Below are 13,348 nucleotides of genomic sequence, written 5' to 3'. Positions count from 1 at the left end.
ATGGTAGACAAAGCCATTGCCGCCTGAGCACAAATCAAGGCAGTGGCACTAAACAATACCAATAATCATTATATTCTTCACCACCACACATTTGTATTAAACAAATAAATACATAAAATTAAGTGTGTCACTTAAGAATATCCTTGATGAAACAGCAAAAATGATTAATTTTTAATAAATTTCAACCTTTGTATATACATCTTTTTAACACGGCGTTGAAACAGAAAGTACATATAAAGCAGTTCTTTTGAAAACCCAAATACAATTGGTTTTCTCGAGGAAAAGCACTTCTGCAATTGTTTGAGTTGATAAGTTGAATAGCTGCATTTTTTATGGAATACAATTTTTACTTGAAAGAAAGACTAACGAACTATTATCACTTAGACTGGAGTATTTGGCAGACAATCGCTTGAAAATGAACAAGGCAAGCCTGTCACTTGAGGGAAAACAATCAACAGTATTTGTTGCCAATGACAAAATTCAAGCTTTCAAAGGAAAATTAGAATTTTTGCAGCTGGCCCACTGGTGCAGTGGTTAAGTTCACACCCTCCGCTTTGGTGGCCCAAGGTTCACTGGTTCAGATCCTGGGCACGGACCTAGTACCACCCATCAAGCCATGCTGTGGTGGCATCCCACATAGAAGAACTAGAAGGACTTACAACGAGGAAATACAACTATGTACTAAGGCTTTGGGGAGACAAAAAAAAGGGGAAGATCGGCAACAGATGTTAGCTCAGGGCCAATCTTCCTCACCAAAAAGCATACCTTTAAAAAAAAAAGAGAATTCCTGAAACTTGTATCTGCCACTGTGAGCTTGACAGTTTTGCAATACTTAAAGGCTTTTCTGATGAAACTGGGATGATATTAATGAATGTGATTCTTTGATATCATATAATGAAACATGTCATTTTATGGAAAATCTGCATAACTCAATGAACCAATATCTTACAGTGCATGATGATGCAAAATCATGCATGGGTAAAAAATCCATTCAAAGTGATAGAGAGACAAATGGATTTTAACATAACAGAGTACAAAAAGTTCATTAATATGACGTCAGACTCCACATTGTTACTAACCTTTAAGAAACCACCAATATTAGAGTTTGGTGTAGTATTAAAGAAGAAAATCCACATTTATTTGAAAAGGCTATTAAAATACTCCTCCCTTTTCCAATTACAAATCTGTGTGAGGCCAAATTTCTTCATATACTTCAATTCAAACAACATATTGCAACAGATTGAATGCAGAAGCAGATCTGAGAATCCAGCTGTCTTCTATTAAGCCAAAAATTAAACAGGTTTGCAAAAATGTAAAACAATGAAACTCTTCTCACTAAAATTTCGTTTTGGAAGATACAGTTAGTTTTCATTAAAATATTATTTATGTTAACACGTACTGGATTTATTATTTTTTTAATGAATTAATACACAAATATTTTTTAATTTCTCATTTTTAATTTCCAATACAGTGAATATTTATAGATATAACCCAAATAAAAGCTCAATGGGTCTTTAATAATTTTTAAGAGTATAAAGGAGTTCTGAGACCAAAAATTTAAGAATTGCCGCTTTAAAGAATGCTGCCATTCCTGATAGTCAAAGCAGTTAGGTAAGAGAAGAATTTATTTCTAGGCTGTCAGGATCTATTCCTGTCAAAGTAATGTGACTGCATTTTCCCCTTTATCCCTCCCCCCAGCAACTTCACAGTAAAACGTTTTCTAAAAAGAAATAAAATTATGCAAGCAAATATGGAGCTATACTTTCTTTGACCCTTCAGGAATATTTAAAGCCAAGGTATCTGACACTGTCATATGCTAATATCATAATTTAGTCATTTAATTTTTAAAATACTATGTTAATCAAATTTTGCTGTTTTTAATCCAAAGTGTCAGTGACAATAGTGAATTGTCGTGTTAGCAAAGACATTTCAAAGAAAATTTAAACTCACCTGTAAATACATTTGGATGAGGGAAGTTAATAACAATAAGCTTCATTACCATTTCCGGATAACAGATGGCAATTAGCCAAGCAATCATGCCCCCCCAGTCATGGCCAATAAGAACACATTTGCTATACCCTGTAATTGAGAAATAAATGTCGACATCATTGAAAAGGAACAGGTGGGTGCATCATTACCTCACATAAAATATGTACGCTTCTGAAACTAATCTTTCCACTATTTTACCCTAATTATGCACTGCGTGCAGATATTGAATTTCGTGTTTCCGAAACCTGTATGTCTGAATCACCTAGGTAGCTTTTCAGAAAGTTTAGATGCCCAGGCTCCACTCTAAACCTACAGGTTCAGAATCTCTCCCAGGAATCTCATGGACCTGAGTTTGGAAAACCATGGTAAACACTAGACACAATTAGGTCATAAGCAAGATTATATTATTGCCTAGAAAATCGCATGAAGAAAAATTTAGGCCAAGTCTGACTGAATTACCACAAAATATGAATGAAATATGGCTGCTGGAAACCAGTGTCTCTGAGTGTATTTTATTGTAATCAAACTAAATGATAACACTGCATTGACACCCCCAGGCCTCATCCATTTTTCCTCCTCTAAGAATATCGGCCTGATCTATGCTCTTATTAGATTATTGTAGGAAAGGCCTTTAATTTGATTTCATGAGTTTCTCACTGTATTGGCTCCATTGACATACCAACGGTAACAGCTGGGTTTTAGGCAAAAGGGTAATGGATTAGATTATTGTTAAAAAATATTTACATATGAAGGAGCATACTTTGCTGTCCCATTGAGATTAGACTTGGCCTTGTGATTTGCTTTGGTCTCGTGGTGAGTGTATGACTTGACTTTGGGCTCAGCCATATGATTTGCTTTGACCAATGGGCCACAAGCAGAAACTTGAAATACGCTTGGCAGCTGGGCTCACCCTCTTCTCACTTCTGCTATCTCAGGTAGCTTCTCCCCTATAGCTTGGGCTCCAGCCCAAGGCACAGTGAGAAGCCAGCCCCAGCTGGACCTGTAGCCTGAGGCAAAGACTCCAAGGGGTCCAGCCTACAGTTGACCTGCAGATCCACGAGGACAGGAATAAACGCCTATGTCTGTATGCCACTGAGTTTGAGGTGGTTTGTTACACAATATTATTGTGGCATTAGCTGGTCAACACAAGAAAGATAATGCAAGTGCTTCTGCATCTTATAACATTTTTTAATGAATATTTAGGTGTGGGTTCTGAAGAAATGAATCTTCTGAGTACAATAATCAAATTTTCATTACTTAATTCTGAAATAATAAATAGTATACATTAGGTTTATCTTTAAAAACAAATTTTGAAAGACATCGTCCTGAGAAATGAGGTTATCAATTTATAATTTGTTGACTGTTGGTCCCTTAAAAAGAATTAATACTGTTTTTCAAAACTAACCTACCTAAAGAGTCTAAAATATCCTTTATATCTGTAATTAGACAGTCCAATTTATAATTCTCTCGATGAATGGGAGCATCTGTTTCTCCACAGCCTCTCAAATCCAGTGCGACAACTCGATATTCGCTTTTAAATTCCCGTAGTTGGTGCCGCCAAGAATACCTGAAGGACATTTTAAAAAATTAAAAATACCACAATAACTAATACAAAGAGGAACATTACAGATTTTCTAACTGGAAACTGTAAGCAACTCCTTATTTTGAGAAAGGTTACATAGCTGTGTGTGAGCAGGAGAGAAGAGACCTGTTGAGAAAGGAGTACTGATGTTCTTTAGCAAAATTATATTATTTAATTTTTTTAACCGGCTGCAGTGGGATGTAACAAGGTCCAGCAATTACAGAAACCACAAAATATCAGATACTAAAACCAACATACTTACATATGTACTTAAGAAATCAATTTTCTAAGTTTTTCTTAAATAATGCTTTACAGCTATCAGGGAATCTGTACCTACAAATGCTTCCATATTGCAGAAACGTTTGATCCTCTGAAAAAATGTATGAGATGAAAACATATTTCCCTAAAAAGTAGAGTTTACCCACCTCACTCCACCGTCAAACAGGGCTCAGTGGTTTTAGTAATAACAACAGTTTACTTATGGATGAAAAAGTCTGAAGATTTAAAAAAAGATTATCACTGAAAGAATCCAATAACACAACTGCTTAAGATAAACCTCTGCTTGCTGAAATAAAATTCTTCCATGGAGAAGATCCTGAACCATGAGTACAAGCAAGTGCAACATTAAAAACATTTAACAACCAAAACGGCACCAGCAGTGACCAATTAGTATGGCCAGGGTGCTACAGCCAAGTCCTGGAGGCCTCTGCTGGGCCACGTATTCCTCCTGTGCCTGATCACGGAACCACAGAATTAATTGAAATACAGAGATCCATGAGCTTTTTCATCATCATGAACAAAATCACTTTGGATAACAAAGAGAAAAAAAAGACATGAATTTTTCAAAGTGACTCATTATGTTATGGAACTCAAAATGTGCACTAAAAATAAAAAGCATCTGCATGCACATCTGTTCATGGAAACACAGTGTGAAATTATCTGACACAAGACAAACGGGAGATTATTGTCTGAAAAGATTTTTGGAGTGCAATAGGCAAGTAAACAGTGATCTGAGGTTATAAACCAACGACGAGAGGGGCACCACAAGGGGAAGTGAGGCAAAGCAATAAGATCTCAGAAAGAAATCAACCACTTTACATCAACAGATAGACTGTCAGGAAGGGTGTCAGACACAGATCTGGAATTACGAATGGACACAGAAACTGATCTCTACCAGGATACCTGTGATTCGTAAAACTGCAAAAGTATTGCCAATTAAGATACATTTGAAAATGTCGATAAAAAGTGTTTTTCACAGCAATCTTGTTAATCCTGTCTCTGGGTTGCAGCAAACAAATGAAGCAGTTTATTTCCTTAAAGATATTGATCTATCAACACACATGATTTTATTACTTTCTCATAGCCTTACTTAAAATTTTGAATTAATTTTTTTGTCTTTGTAACTGAAGCCCAACTCTTTCCTCTTTATAATCCCTCATACCCAATCAATAAAGTTCTGCAGATTTAACCTCTTAAATATTTATTTAATCACTTTTCCCGTCCATCGCTGCTATCATTACCTTAATTCAGGCCTCCATTAACGCAGCAGGCTATCGATTGGTCTAACCGGGTCCATTTCATTCCCCTCAGCTCTATCTTCTACAAAACCAGAGTGATGGAGCAAAAGCACAAACTCTTTCGTGTCATTTCCCTGCTTAAAATCTTGTCTTGACTCCCTGTTACTCACCGTGTGAAGCCCAAGCTTGTTATTCTGGCAGACAAAACCACCAAGATTTGACTTGCCCAATCTTCTAGCCTGACTTTGTTATACACTCTCTGTCATTCGCAATAGAGTAAAAAGAGATAACATCTATACCAGTCTTACTACGTGCCAGGCACAATTCTAAGTGCTTGACATATAGTAATGTTGATCTTCAAAACAATACTATGAAGTAGGTATTATTATTATCCCACTTTACAGATGAAGAAACAGGCACAGAGAGGTTAATTGATGTGCTGAAAGTGTACAGAATCAGCAAACAACAGAGGCAGGATTCAAACCCAGGTTGTGTGGACCGAGAGTCGATGCTACACTGCCTCTGCAGCACTAAGCCACTTGTAGTGAACAAACACAGGTATTGTTTTTTGCTTTTATGACTTTGTTCATATAATTTCCTTTATCTGAAACATCATCGCTCCCCACCATTCCCCTACTCCCCACAGTCTCTGACTTTCACCCCTCACTGGACTCCTCCTCACACTGGGCATCTCCTCTTCCAGGAGACTTTCCAGGCTCCCTCCTTTACACGCAGGTTGGGTGGGCCCCTGCTCTACTCTCTCACCTGTGTGTACACTCCTCAGTGCCCCAGGCATGTGCTTTATAAAGATCTGTTGTTGTCTGGTGCTTGCACCTGATTACAAGCTTCCTGGGTTGTCTGGCAGATTATCTAGCCCATGTAGGTGCTCAATAAAGATTTGTTAAATAAGTAGCCGACAAACAAATGAAAGAGCTGACTCAGGATAGCGCCAGAAGTACCAGTTGTGCAAGAAAGCTCTGTCCCAGCTCAAAACGCGAGCCTGACAACCAAAGTCCCCAAATTCTTGTTAGGGAATTTATATTCAATTTCTATTAAAACGTGCACTGCTTTAATATCTTAAGTATCTGTGTCTTCATTTAGAATTCATGTAATCAGAGATTTCAAGGTAGAAATTTGATTCAAAATAATGTGTTCAATCCCACATTTTACATTTAAAATTGTATTCGAGATTATGCAAACATAATACCTGCATATTTTATCTTATTAATAATTTAAATTGTCTTACAAATCAATTCAACTATTGCTGTTATCAATGAGTGTAGCCACACAATACTTTAAACATTTCTAAGAAATAGGGCAACTGCTATCTTAATAAATTACAAAGCAATATTTAAATATAATCTTCCTGGAGGTCATAAATAAAGCTTATTTGATTTATAGTTTAAGTCTAAACCGAAAAAGAAATCACCCCAATGATAGACTGATGGGGGTGTCATTCATATGAATAAAACAAAAACAACCCCCTTGATACAGGAATGAAACATATTACCAAACCAGTAACTCCTGAAAATATTATAAATAAACAAAAGTAGCTATTTTCATCCACATCGGTTTTTTCTGGTAGCTTTAGGTAATAGCAGAGGACGCTGCTAAAAAAGCAACCTCTTTCCCAGCTATTTCTGCATCTGAAAGTGACTAGCCTAGTCACTTTCAGAGGCAGAATATCCTTTTCCCCTTCACAACAGAGAAAAAGCCGGAGTCATCAGCCTCTGTGCTCAGCTGTGTGTATGAAGAGCCCTCACTTGCCTCAGCGCTTGAGTAATGATGAATGCATTCCGTACAGCTGGTGGTGAAGACAACTCAAAGAAATTGCCTGCATCAGCTCAAAATATTTTTAAAAGCGATGCAAATTGAGGTAGAGACAGAGTGGGAGAAAAATCATCTTTTGACAAATAGCCTTATTTTGGGCTAATTTAGCTAAATTAGCTAAAGGTCTCATAGATGTGTATCTTGTTTGATGTTCCTTTTAGATTTTGAGAAAGAAGACCCAGAATTTTATTGTCTCTGTGTAACATCAAAATATATGTCACCCATTCTCAACAGCTGTTCTTAGTTAATGATGATAAATGCAGATAGCACATTACATATATATAGCGCTTTCCTGTTTAAAAAGCCCTTTCACACACAATGCCAATTTATGATTATTGTTTTCACTGTATCAAATATTCTGATCTACTTTATCTACAAACAAGCTTATAATTTCATGTGTATTTCAGCAAAACTTGATTAATAGAGGAATAATATGTGCATTTATAAGGTAAATTGAAATTGGTTTAAAATGCCAGACATAAAGGTCTTTTTGGCTTTTAAATAAGAGAGAAATGAAAGATAAAGAGCTTTTAGAAAAAGAGAAAGGAAAGCCCAGCAGGGAGACTTGAAGTGGCTTAATCAAAACAGCTTTGCCCTAAACTCTGATTTGAATTGACTTTTTCCTGAAGTGAGCACTTGAATGGAATTGACTAGACTCCATAATGGGTGATAGTGGCAATTTGATTGGAAGGAAAGATGGAATAAGTAGCAACACAGAAGTATTGGTTTATAGAGTAAGTAGCAACACAGAGGTCTTGGTTTAGGGTATACCATACTCAAACAGAGGTATTTGATTACCAGCCACTCTGTGTAGCTGCTTTAGGACTTTCCCTGAACACCAGGTAGCTTTCAGATTAATGGCCAGCAAAGTTCAATGAAATCAATATAGTCTATTGGAGTAACTGAGTTATCAGAGACTCGTTGTTTTAAATTATAGCAAGGCTCTTGCTGGAATAACAAACGGTAGATTTGGTCTGCATATATTTGCTAATCTATGCTCTTCTGAATCAAAATATGTCTAGGAGTATTTTCAAAACTAAACCATTCCTCACAACCACCAGATTCTTTTTGGACACATTCAAGACTTGACTTTGCTGGAGCAAATGGGTCTGATGTCCAGGGAGCGATGCTGGGCCCCTCCTAGGCGCTCCTGTCCACTGAAGATTCTAGGATATGTAGAAGAATCACCAGGCATTTCTATTTTGCCAAAGGGCTCAGATGAAGAGTAAATAATGGGACAACACTGTGGAAAACATGCAAAAGTATCATTTCTTAAAATAAGACAGAGAGCATCTGCTATCCTATATTAAATGGCTATCACTGCTATTTTCTGGAACTCCTCAAAACAATTATCAAGTGGTTGAAGTGCTTGCAGGTTTACTTTATCTTCATGTAGACTGTCCCTCATGTATACACGTGAGGCTCCAGGAAGAACAAGGGCACAGACAAGTATTGGAGTTGGCCTGACGTGGAGAAAGAGAATATCCTTTAAATCTTTTCTTACTAAAAATTTAAATATCGCCCCCCCATTTAGATCATGAATTTTATTTAGAATGATGATTTAAAATGTTAAAGTAAGGTATTCTTATATTGTTGGTTAACTTTTTCTTTTTAAAGATTGGCACCTAACAACTGTTACCAATCTTCTCTTTTTTTTCCTGCTTTTTTCTCCCCAAATCTCCCCACTACATAGTTGTATATTTTAGTTGTGGGTCCTTCTAGTTGTGGCATGTGGGACGCCACCTCAACATGGCCTAATGAGCGGTGCCATGTCCGTGCTCAGGATCCGAACCCTGGGCCGCCGAAGCAGAGTGCACTGGAACTTAAACCGCTGGGCCATGGGGCCAGACCCTGTTGGTCAACGTTTAACACCCTCTTGAATGTTTCCATAAGGTGTCAAATTTGAAGGATAAAAATCCACGTATGTTATCAGATCATTATCATTCCTATATCCTGAAGACAAGCAGCAGAGGTCAGCTGTGAAGTTCAAGAATGAGGGGCACCGTACTTTCTGGTGCTGCCAATGCCAGAAGGGCAGCTATGAGGCCTAAACAGGAAGATCTATCTACAACACTCAGAAGAGTACCCGGCACATAGCAAATGCTCAGGGAATGTTAACTATCAGCAGCAGCAGCAGCCAGAATCAGGAAGTTATTTTTTAAAGGTCTAGGATAAGGCCCTGTTCGCACATTTCTCCCTTACTATTGCTCTTAACACCTAGAATTCAGCATTACATATTCCTCACCTCCTTTAGAGTTTTAAAGATATTGTGTCATCCAAAGCCTGATTTAAAATGCATCTAGCTCTGAAAGAGTTATTGCCTTAACACACTTTAGTTAATATGTTATGAGTGAAGGGACTTTATTCATAAATGCCTGGAGGATGCTAGCACTGGCACACGGATCTCCACACGGAGTGAATGGGAATGAAGGAAGAAAATGAAGATTTGTTGAGTATTCACTGGGGCCATGTGAAAGGCCTTCCACACATTTTGACTCTTTATCCTCACAACTCTGCAAAGTTATATAGACGATTATGCAGGGTCTTGCAGCAAGTAAGTGGCTGAGCCAGAATTCACTGCCCATGTCACTTTCTGCAGATTTGACTAATGCTTCAGACTAACATTTTATTGTGAGCCAATCATGTCAAGCACTCCACTAACATATACTTCAATTGCACTGGGCTATTTACCACCTAATTAAGTTGTCTCCAGAAGGAAGAACAGATAAAAGTTTAACATGAGAATGACTTATGTTTATTTATGCAGGTAATTCCAGAGGGGAGAAAAATCTTCACGATGGGAAGATCTCCTCGGGAAGAGGCATCCATAGAATTTTTGCTCTGGAAAAATGATGAAGTAGATGGGATTTCGCCATCCTCCATTCTTTTTCTTCAATGCCTAATACTTCCTGGTACACTAGCATCCTCAATGCATGTATGAATAAAGTCCCTTTCACTCATAAAGTATTAAGCAAAGTGTGTTAAGGTAATTCCTCTTTCAGGGCTACGTGCATTTTAAATCAGGACTTTGCATGACACAAAATCTTTAAAACTCTAAAGGAGGAAAGGAATATGTAATGGTGAATTCTAGGTATTAAGAAGAATAGTAAGGGAGAAATTTGGGGACAGGGCATTGTCCTAGACCTTTAAAAAGATATCATTTTGGGACCAGCCTGGTGGCTCTGCGGTTGAGTTCTCATGTTCCGATTCGGCTGCCCAGGGTTCGCCGGTTCAGATCCCAGGTGCAGACCTACGCACTGTTTATCAACCCATGCTGTCGCAGGCGTCCCACATATAAAGTAGAGGAAGATGGGCACGGATGTTAGCTCAGGGCCAGTCTTCCTCAGCAAAAAGAGGATGATTGGCAGCAGATGTTAGCTCAAGGCTAATCTTTCTCAAAAAAAAAAAAAAGATACCATTTTATCCTTGAGTCACCTCAGAGAATATGGGTTTTTTTCCCATCCATTTCTTGGCCTATTTAGTTCATGAACTGTCTCAAGATCATAGCCCCGTGCTACCAAAAATCTGGTTTTCTTTTTACCACCATGATATGTGCCATCTTTACAAAGATATTCATTCATTTTTTAAAAAGTTTAATTGTGTGTTGTTTTCATCTGTACTTATTTGGCTCTGTGGGGTTAAAAGGAGAACAGTCACAACTAGAAGGACATGCAACTAAGATATACAACTGTGTACAGCGGGGGTTGGGGGAGATAAAGCAGGAAAAAAAAAGATTGGCAACAGTTGTTAGCCCAGGTGCCAATCTTTAAAAAAAAAAAAGAGAAGAAGAACAGAACATTTTCTCCTAGTTAACTAGCAACTGTGTATTTTTGGCTATAGGTTTTCTACCTAATGTGAAATATCCAGCTCCTTACTCTGCCCTGCATGCATATGAGCCTGTTGCTACGTGTCTAGGAAAGAGTTCTTTTTCAGTTTCCGTGAGTCCTCTTCTGTCCCCACTTTCCCCTCACCCCAAGCCTCACCAAAAGGCACTCGAAGCCTTTGATTTCCTTCACATGTCCTTTCCCCGCCCAATGCTGTATTTTGTCCACAGTAGGTACTACAACAACTGTTCTGTAACCGACTATTTCAGAAATTTGAAACATTAAAAGACACTTCTTTGATTCTCAAAAAAATTAATTTAGGATAGTAACATGCAAGTTTCCTTCGAATAGAAGGAAACCCATTCCTGTGATTCAGGGACATTTAGGAATGATAACTCTGGGCAAGCATTCACAGAGTAAGGTCTATCAGAAGTCATTACAAGCAAATGACACTATCATAAGCCAAAGTCCTTTATGCAAAAGAAAAAGCTAATTGGTAAGTTTACCAGAATTCTGGAAATCCATGAAGCAGCAGCATTAGTGGCTTGCCTCTTTCTCCAGCAGCAACATAATGAAATCTTAACCCTGAATCCTGCAGTAGAAAACAGAGGGCATGGAATTTTAGTGATGTTTCATGCTGATTGTTAAAGTAGTACACTAAGTATTTCCATTTCATTAAAAAAACTCACTCGCATTATTTTTAATAGCAAGAAACAAAATAAATATTATTAATTTTCAAAAAGGAAAAAAATCCCATGATTTATCAATAGGGTAAATTGACAGATTCACTTTTGTCAATACTCCCTTTATAGTACCTTCCCTTCTTGTTCTACTTACAAGGTCAATTTATATATTATGAGCTTCTGAAACAACGTCACGATTTGTGACTTTCATCTTGCTGATGTGTCACATTTCATCTCATTCAAATTCTGCAGGACACGGAAGTAATTCTGATCTGAATTTGTATTCCTGCCATGTTTACCTCCTAGTCATGTACTTTTCTCAGCTTGCCCGCCAAGAGCTGTGCCATCAGTTATATAATTCACACCTCCTTTCCTTATTTTTAGTTCCCTCCTTCCCACATTATTATTTTAAGTTGAGAGTTGTATGTACAGTTCCCCTTGCTGCCTGCTTCTCCTGTCACGTCAGTGTATTCCTAACAGCAGAATGCTCTGAGTGCGCAAGGCTTCACTCTGCATGTGGGGGCCAAAACTGCCTGGGGAAAATAAAAAAGCACGGAAATGAGACAGGAATACCGCAAGCACAAAGCTAACTTAAGAGAGGAAAGTGGAGAAAAAAGGCAAGAAGGAAAAACAAAACCTCAGAAAGAAGTGAGGGAAAAAAAACAAGAACAAAAAGCTGAGCACAAAGACTGGGTTTTATATCAGGTAACCCAAGCAACTGGGTTTTCAGATGTGAAAAAAATCTTAAAAGTCATCTGATTCAACCCCATTACTTTTGCAGATTTAGAAACTGGGGCTTAAAGATGTTAACAAGGGTCATAAAAGTGGTTGAGGGCAGGGCTGTGACTTGAGCCACCATCTTGTCCTAGCTCCCAGGACAAGGTTCTTTCCAATCCTTGGTTCTGTGTCTCTGGGGAAACTCTTCAGCTGGCCAGAGTCAGAAGAAAGGAATTCCCGATGATTCTTACACTGCTTTTCCTCCTCAGGTTGGATGAAGATAAATCCGACTTTGCCCTCAATTACAGAATGCCTTCCTAGAAGTGCCATAGCTTCTTTCACTGGTAGTGAGTCTTGGGAGATGAGATGCTGTGGGCACCTGACCGGATTTAGTGAACAAACACCTTATTGCACTTAACTATGTGCCAGGCAGTGTTCTAAGTTTTTTGTTTTGTTTTGCTTTGTTTTTACAAATATTAACTCATTTAATTCTCATTTCAACCCCAGGCTGAATGAGGGTAAGAAGGACATACTCCTTGGTCTTCTGAAGTCCAGCTGCTGCTGGGCAATCTAGCTCCTCACAGGAACCCGGGACTTGGCGACATAAATAACCCCTCATGTGAGGCTAGTTTTGAAAGGCCTGTGAGTCAGACTGGAGAGCATCACAAGGGACCATTTCCTGTCACCACCTGGAGCCTCAGGAAATAGAATATCCGTGGGCTGCGATGAGGCCCGGGACAAGCACCGGGTCTGCATGCACGGTTGACATTTACTTTTTATTTCAAGGCTTTGGTCTCTGACTTCCCCACAAACATACACCATTTATTGATTGTTTCATGCTGCTTAGGTCATCTGTGAATGCTCTATTCTGTTGATCTGAATAAACTCCTGATTTCCAATGACTGTATTTACTCTTTCCATCTCTAAAATTTGGGCAAGGACAGCCTCCCGGGACAGTAGGGCCCCAGTAGGAATAATTCTCTACAGGTTATCTGAGCTCTAAAGGGCAAAAAGGTGATCGGAGAGCAGCTTCCCCTTCCATTAGGAAAGGGAGCAGGATTATTCTGGGTGGTTGTGGTGGAGGACGAGGGGACAGTAACATCATAGGACCCTGATTAGAGAAACTCCACATAACCTACTCTCTCTGTCTCTCTCACACACGCACACACTCACACTCACATAAGACAAACAGGGAACGTAAAGACA

General features: G+C 38.5%; 1 protein-coding gene across 1 annotated transcript in view; it reads right to left on the bottom strand.

Moving 5' to 3' along the window:
• EPHX4 (epoxide hydrolase 4) overlaps positions 1-13,348 on the bottom strand; it is a 32,423-nt gene that overhangs the window by 16,048 nt on the left and 3,027 nt on the right. Inside the window, exons 3-5 of the mRNA XM_046645315.1 lie at positions 11,249-11,379; positions 3,399-3,556; positions 1,951-2,079 (exon numbers count right to left, since the gene is read on the bottom strand). Of these exons, the coding sequence (XP_046501271.1) occupies positions 1,951-2,079; positions 3,399-3,556; positions 11,249-11,379 (418 nt within the window). The remainder of the gene's footprint in view (positions 1-1,950; positions 2,080-3,398; positions 3,557-11,248; positions 11,380-13,348) is intronic.

The sequence above is a fragment of the Equus quagga genome, chromosome 18, assembly GCF_021613505.1.
Source record: "Equus quagga isolate Etosha38 chromosome 18, UCLA_HA_Equagga_1.0, whole genome shotgun sequence".
Taxonomy (NCBI): domain Eukaryota; kingdom Metazoa; phylum Chordata; class Mammalia; order Perissodactyla; family Equidae; genus Equus; species Equus quagga.
This window is presented reverse-complemented; position numbering and strand designations above follow the sequence as displayed.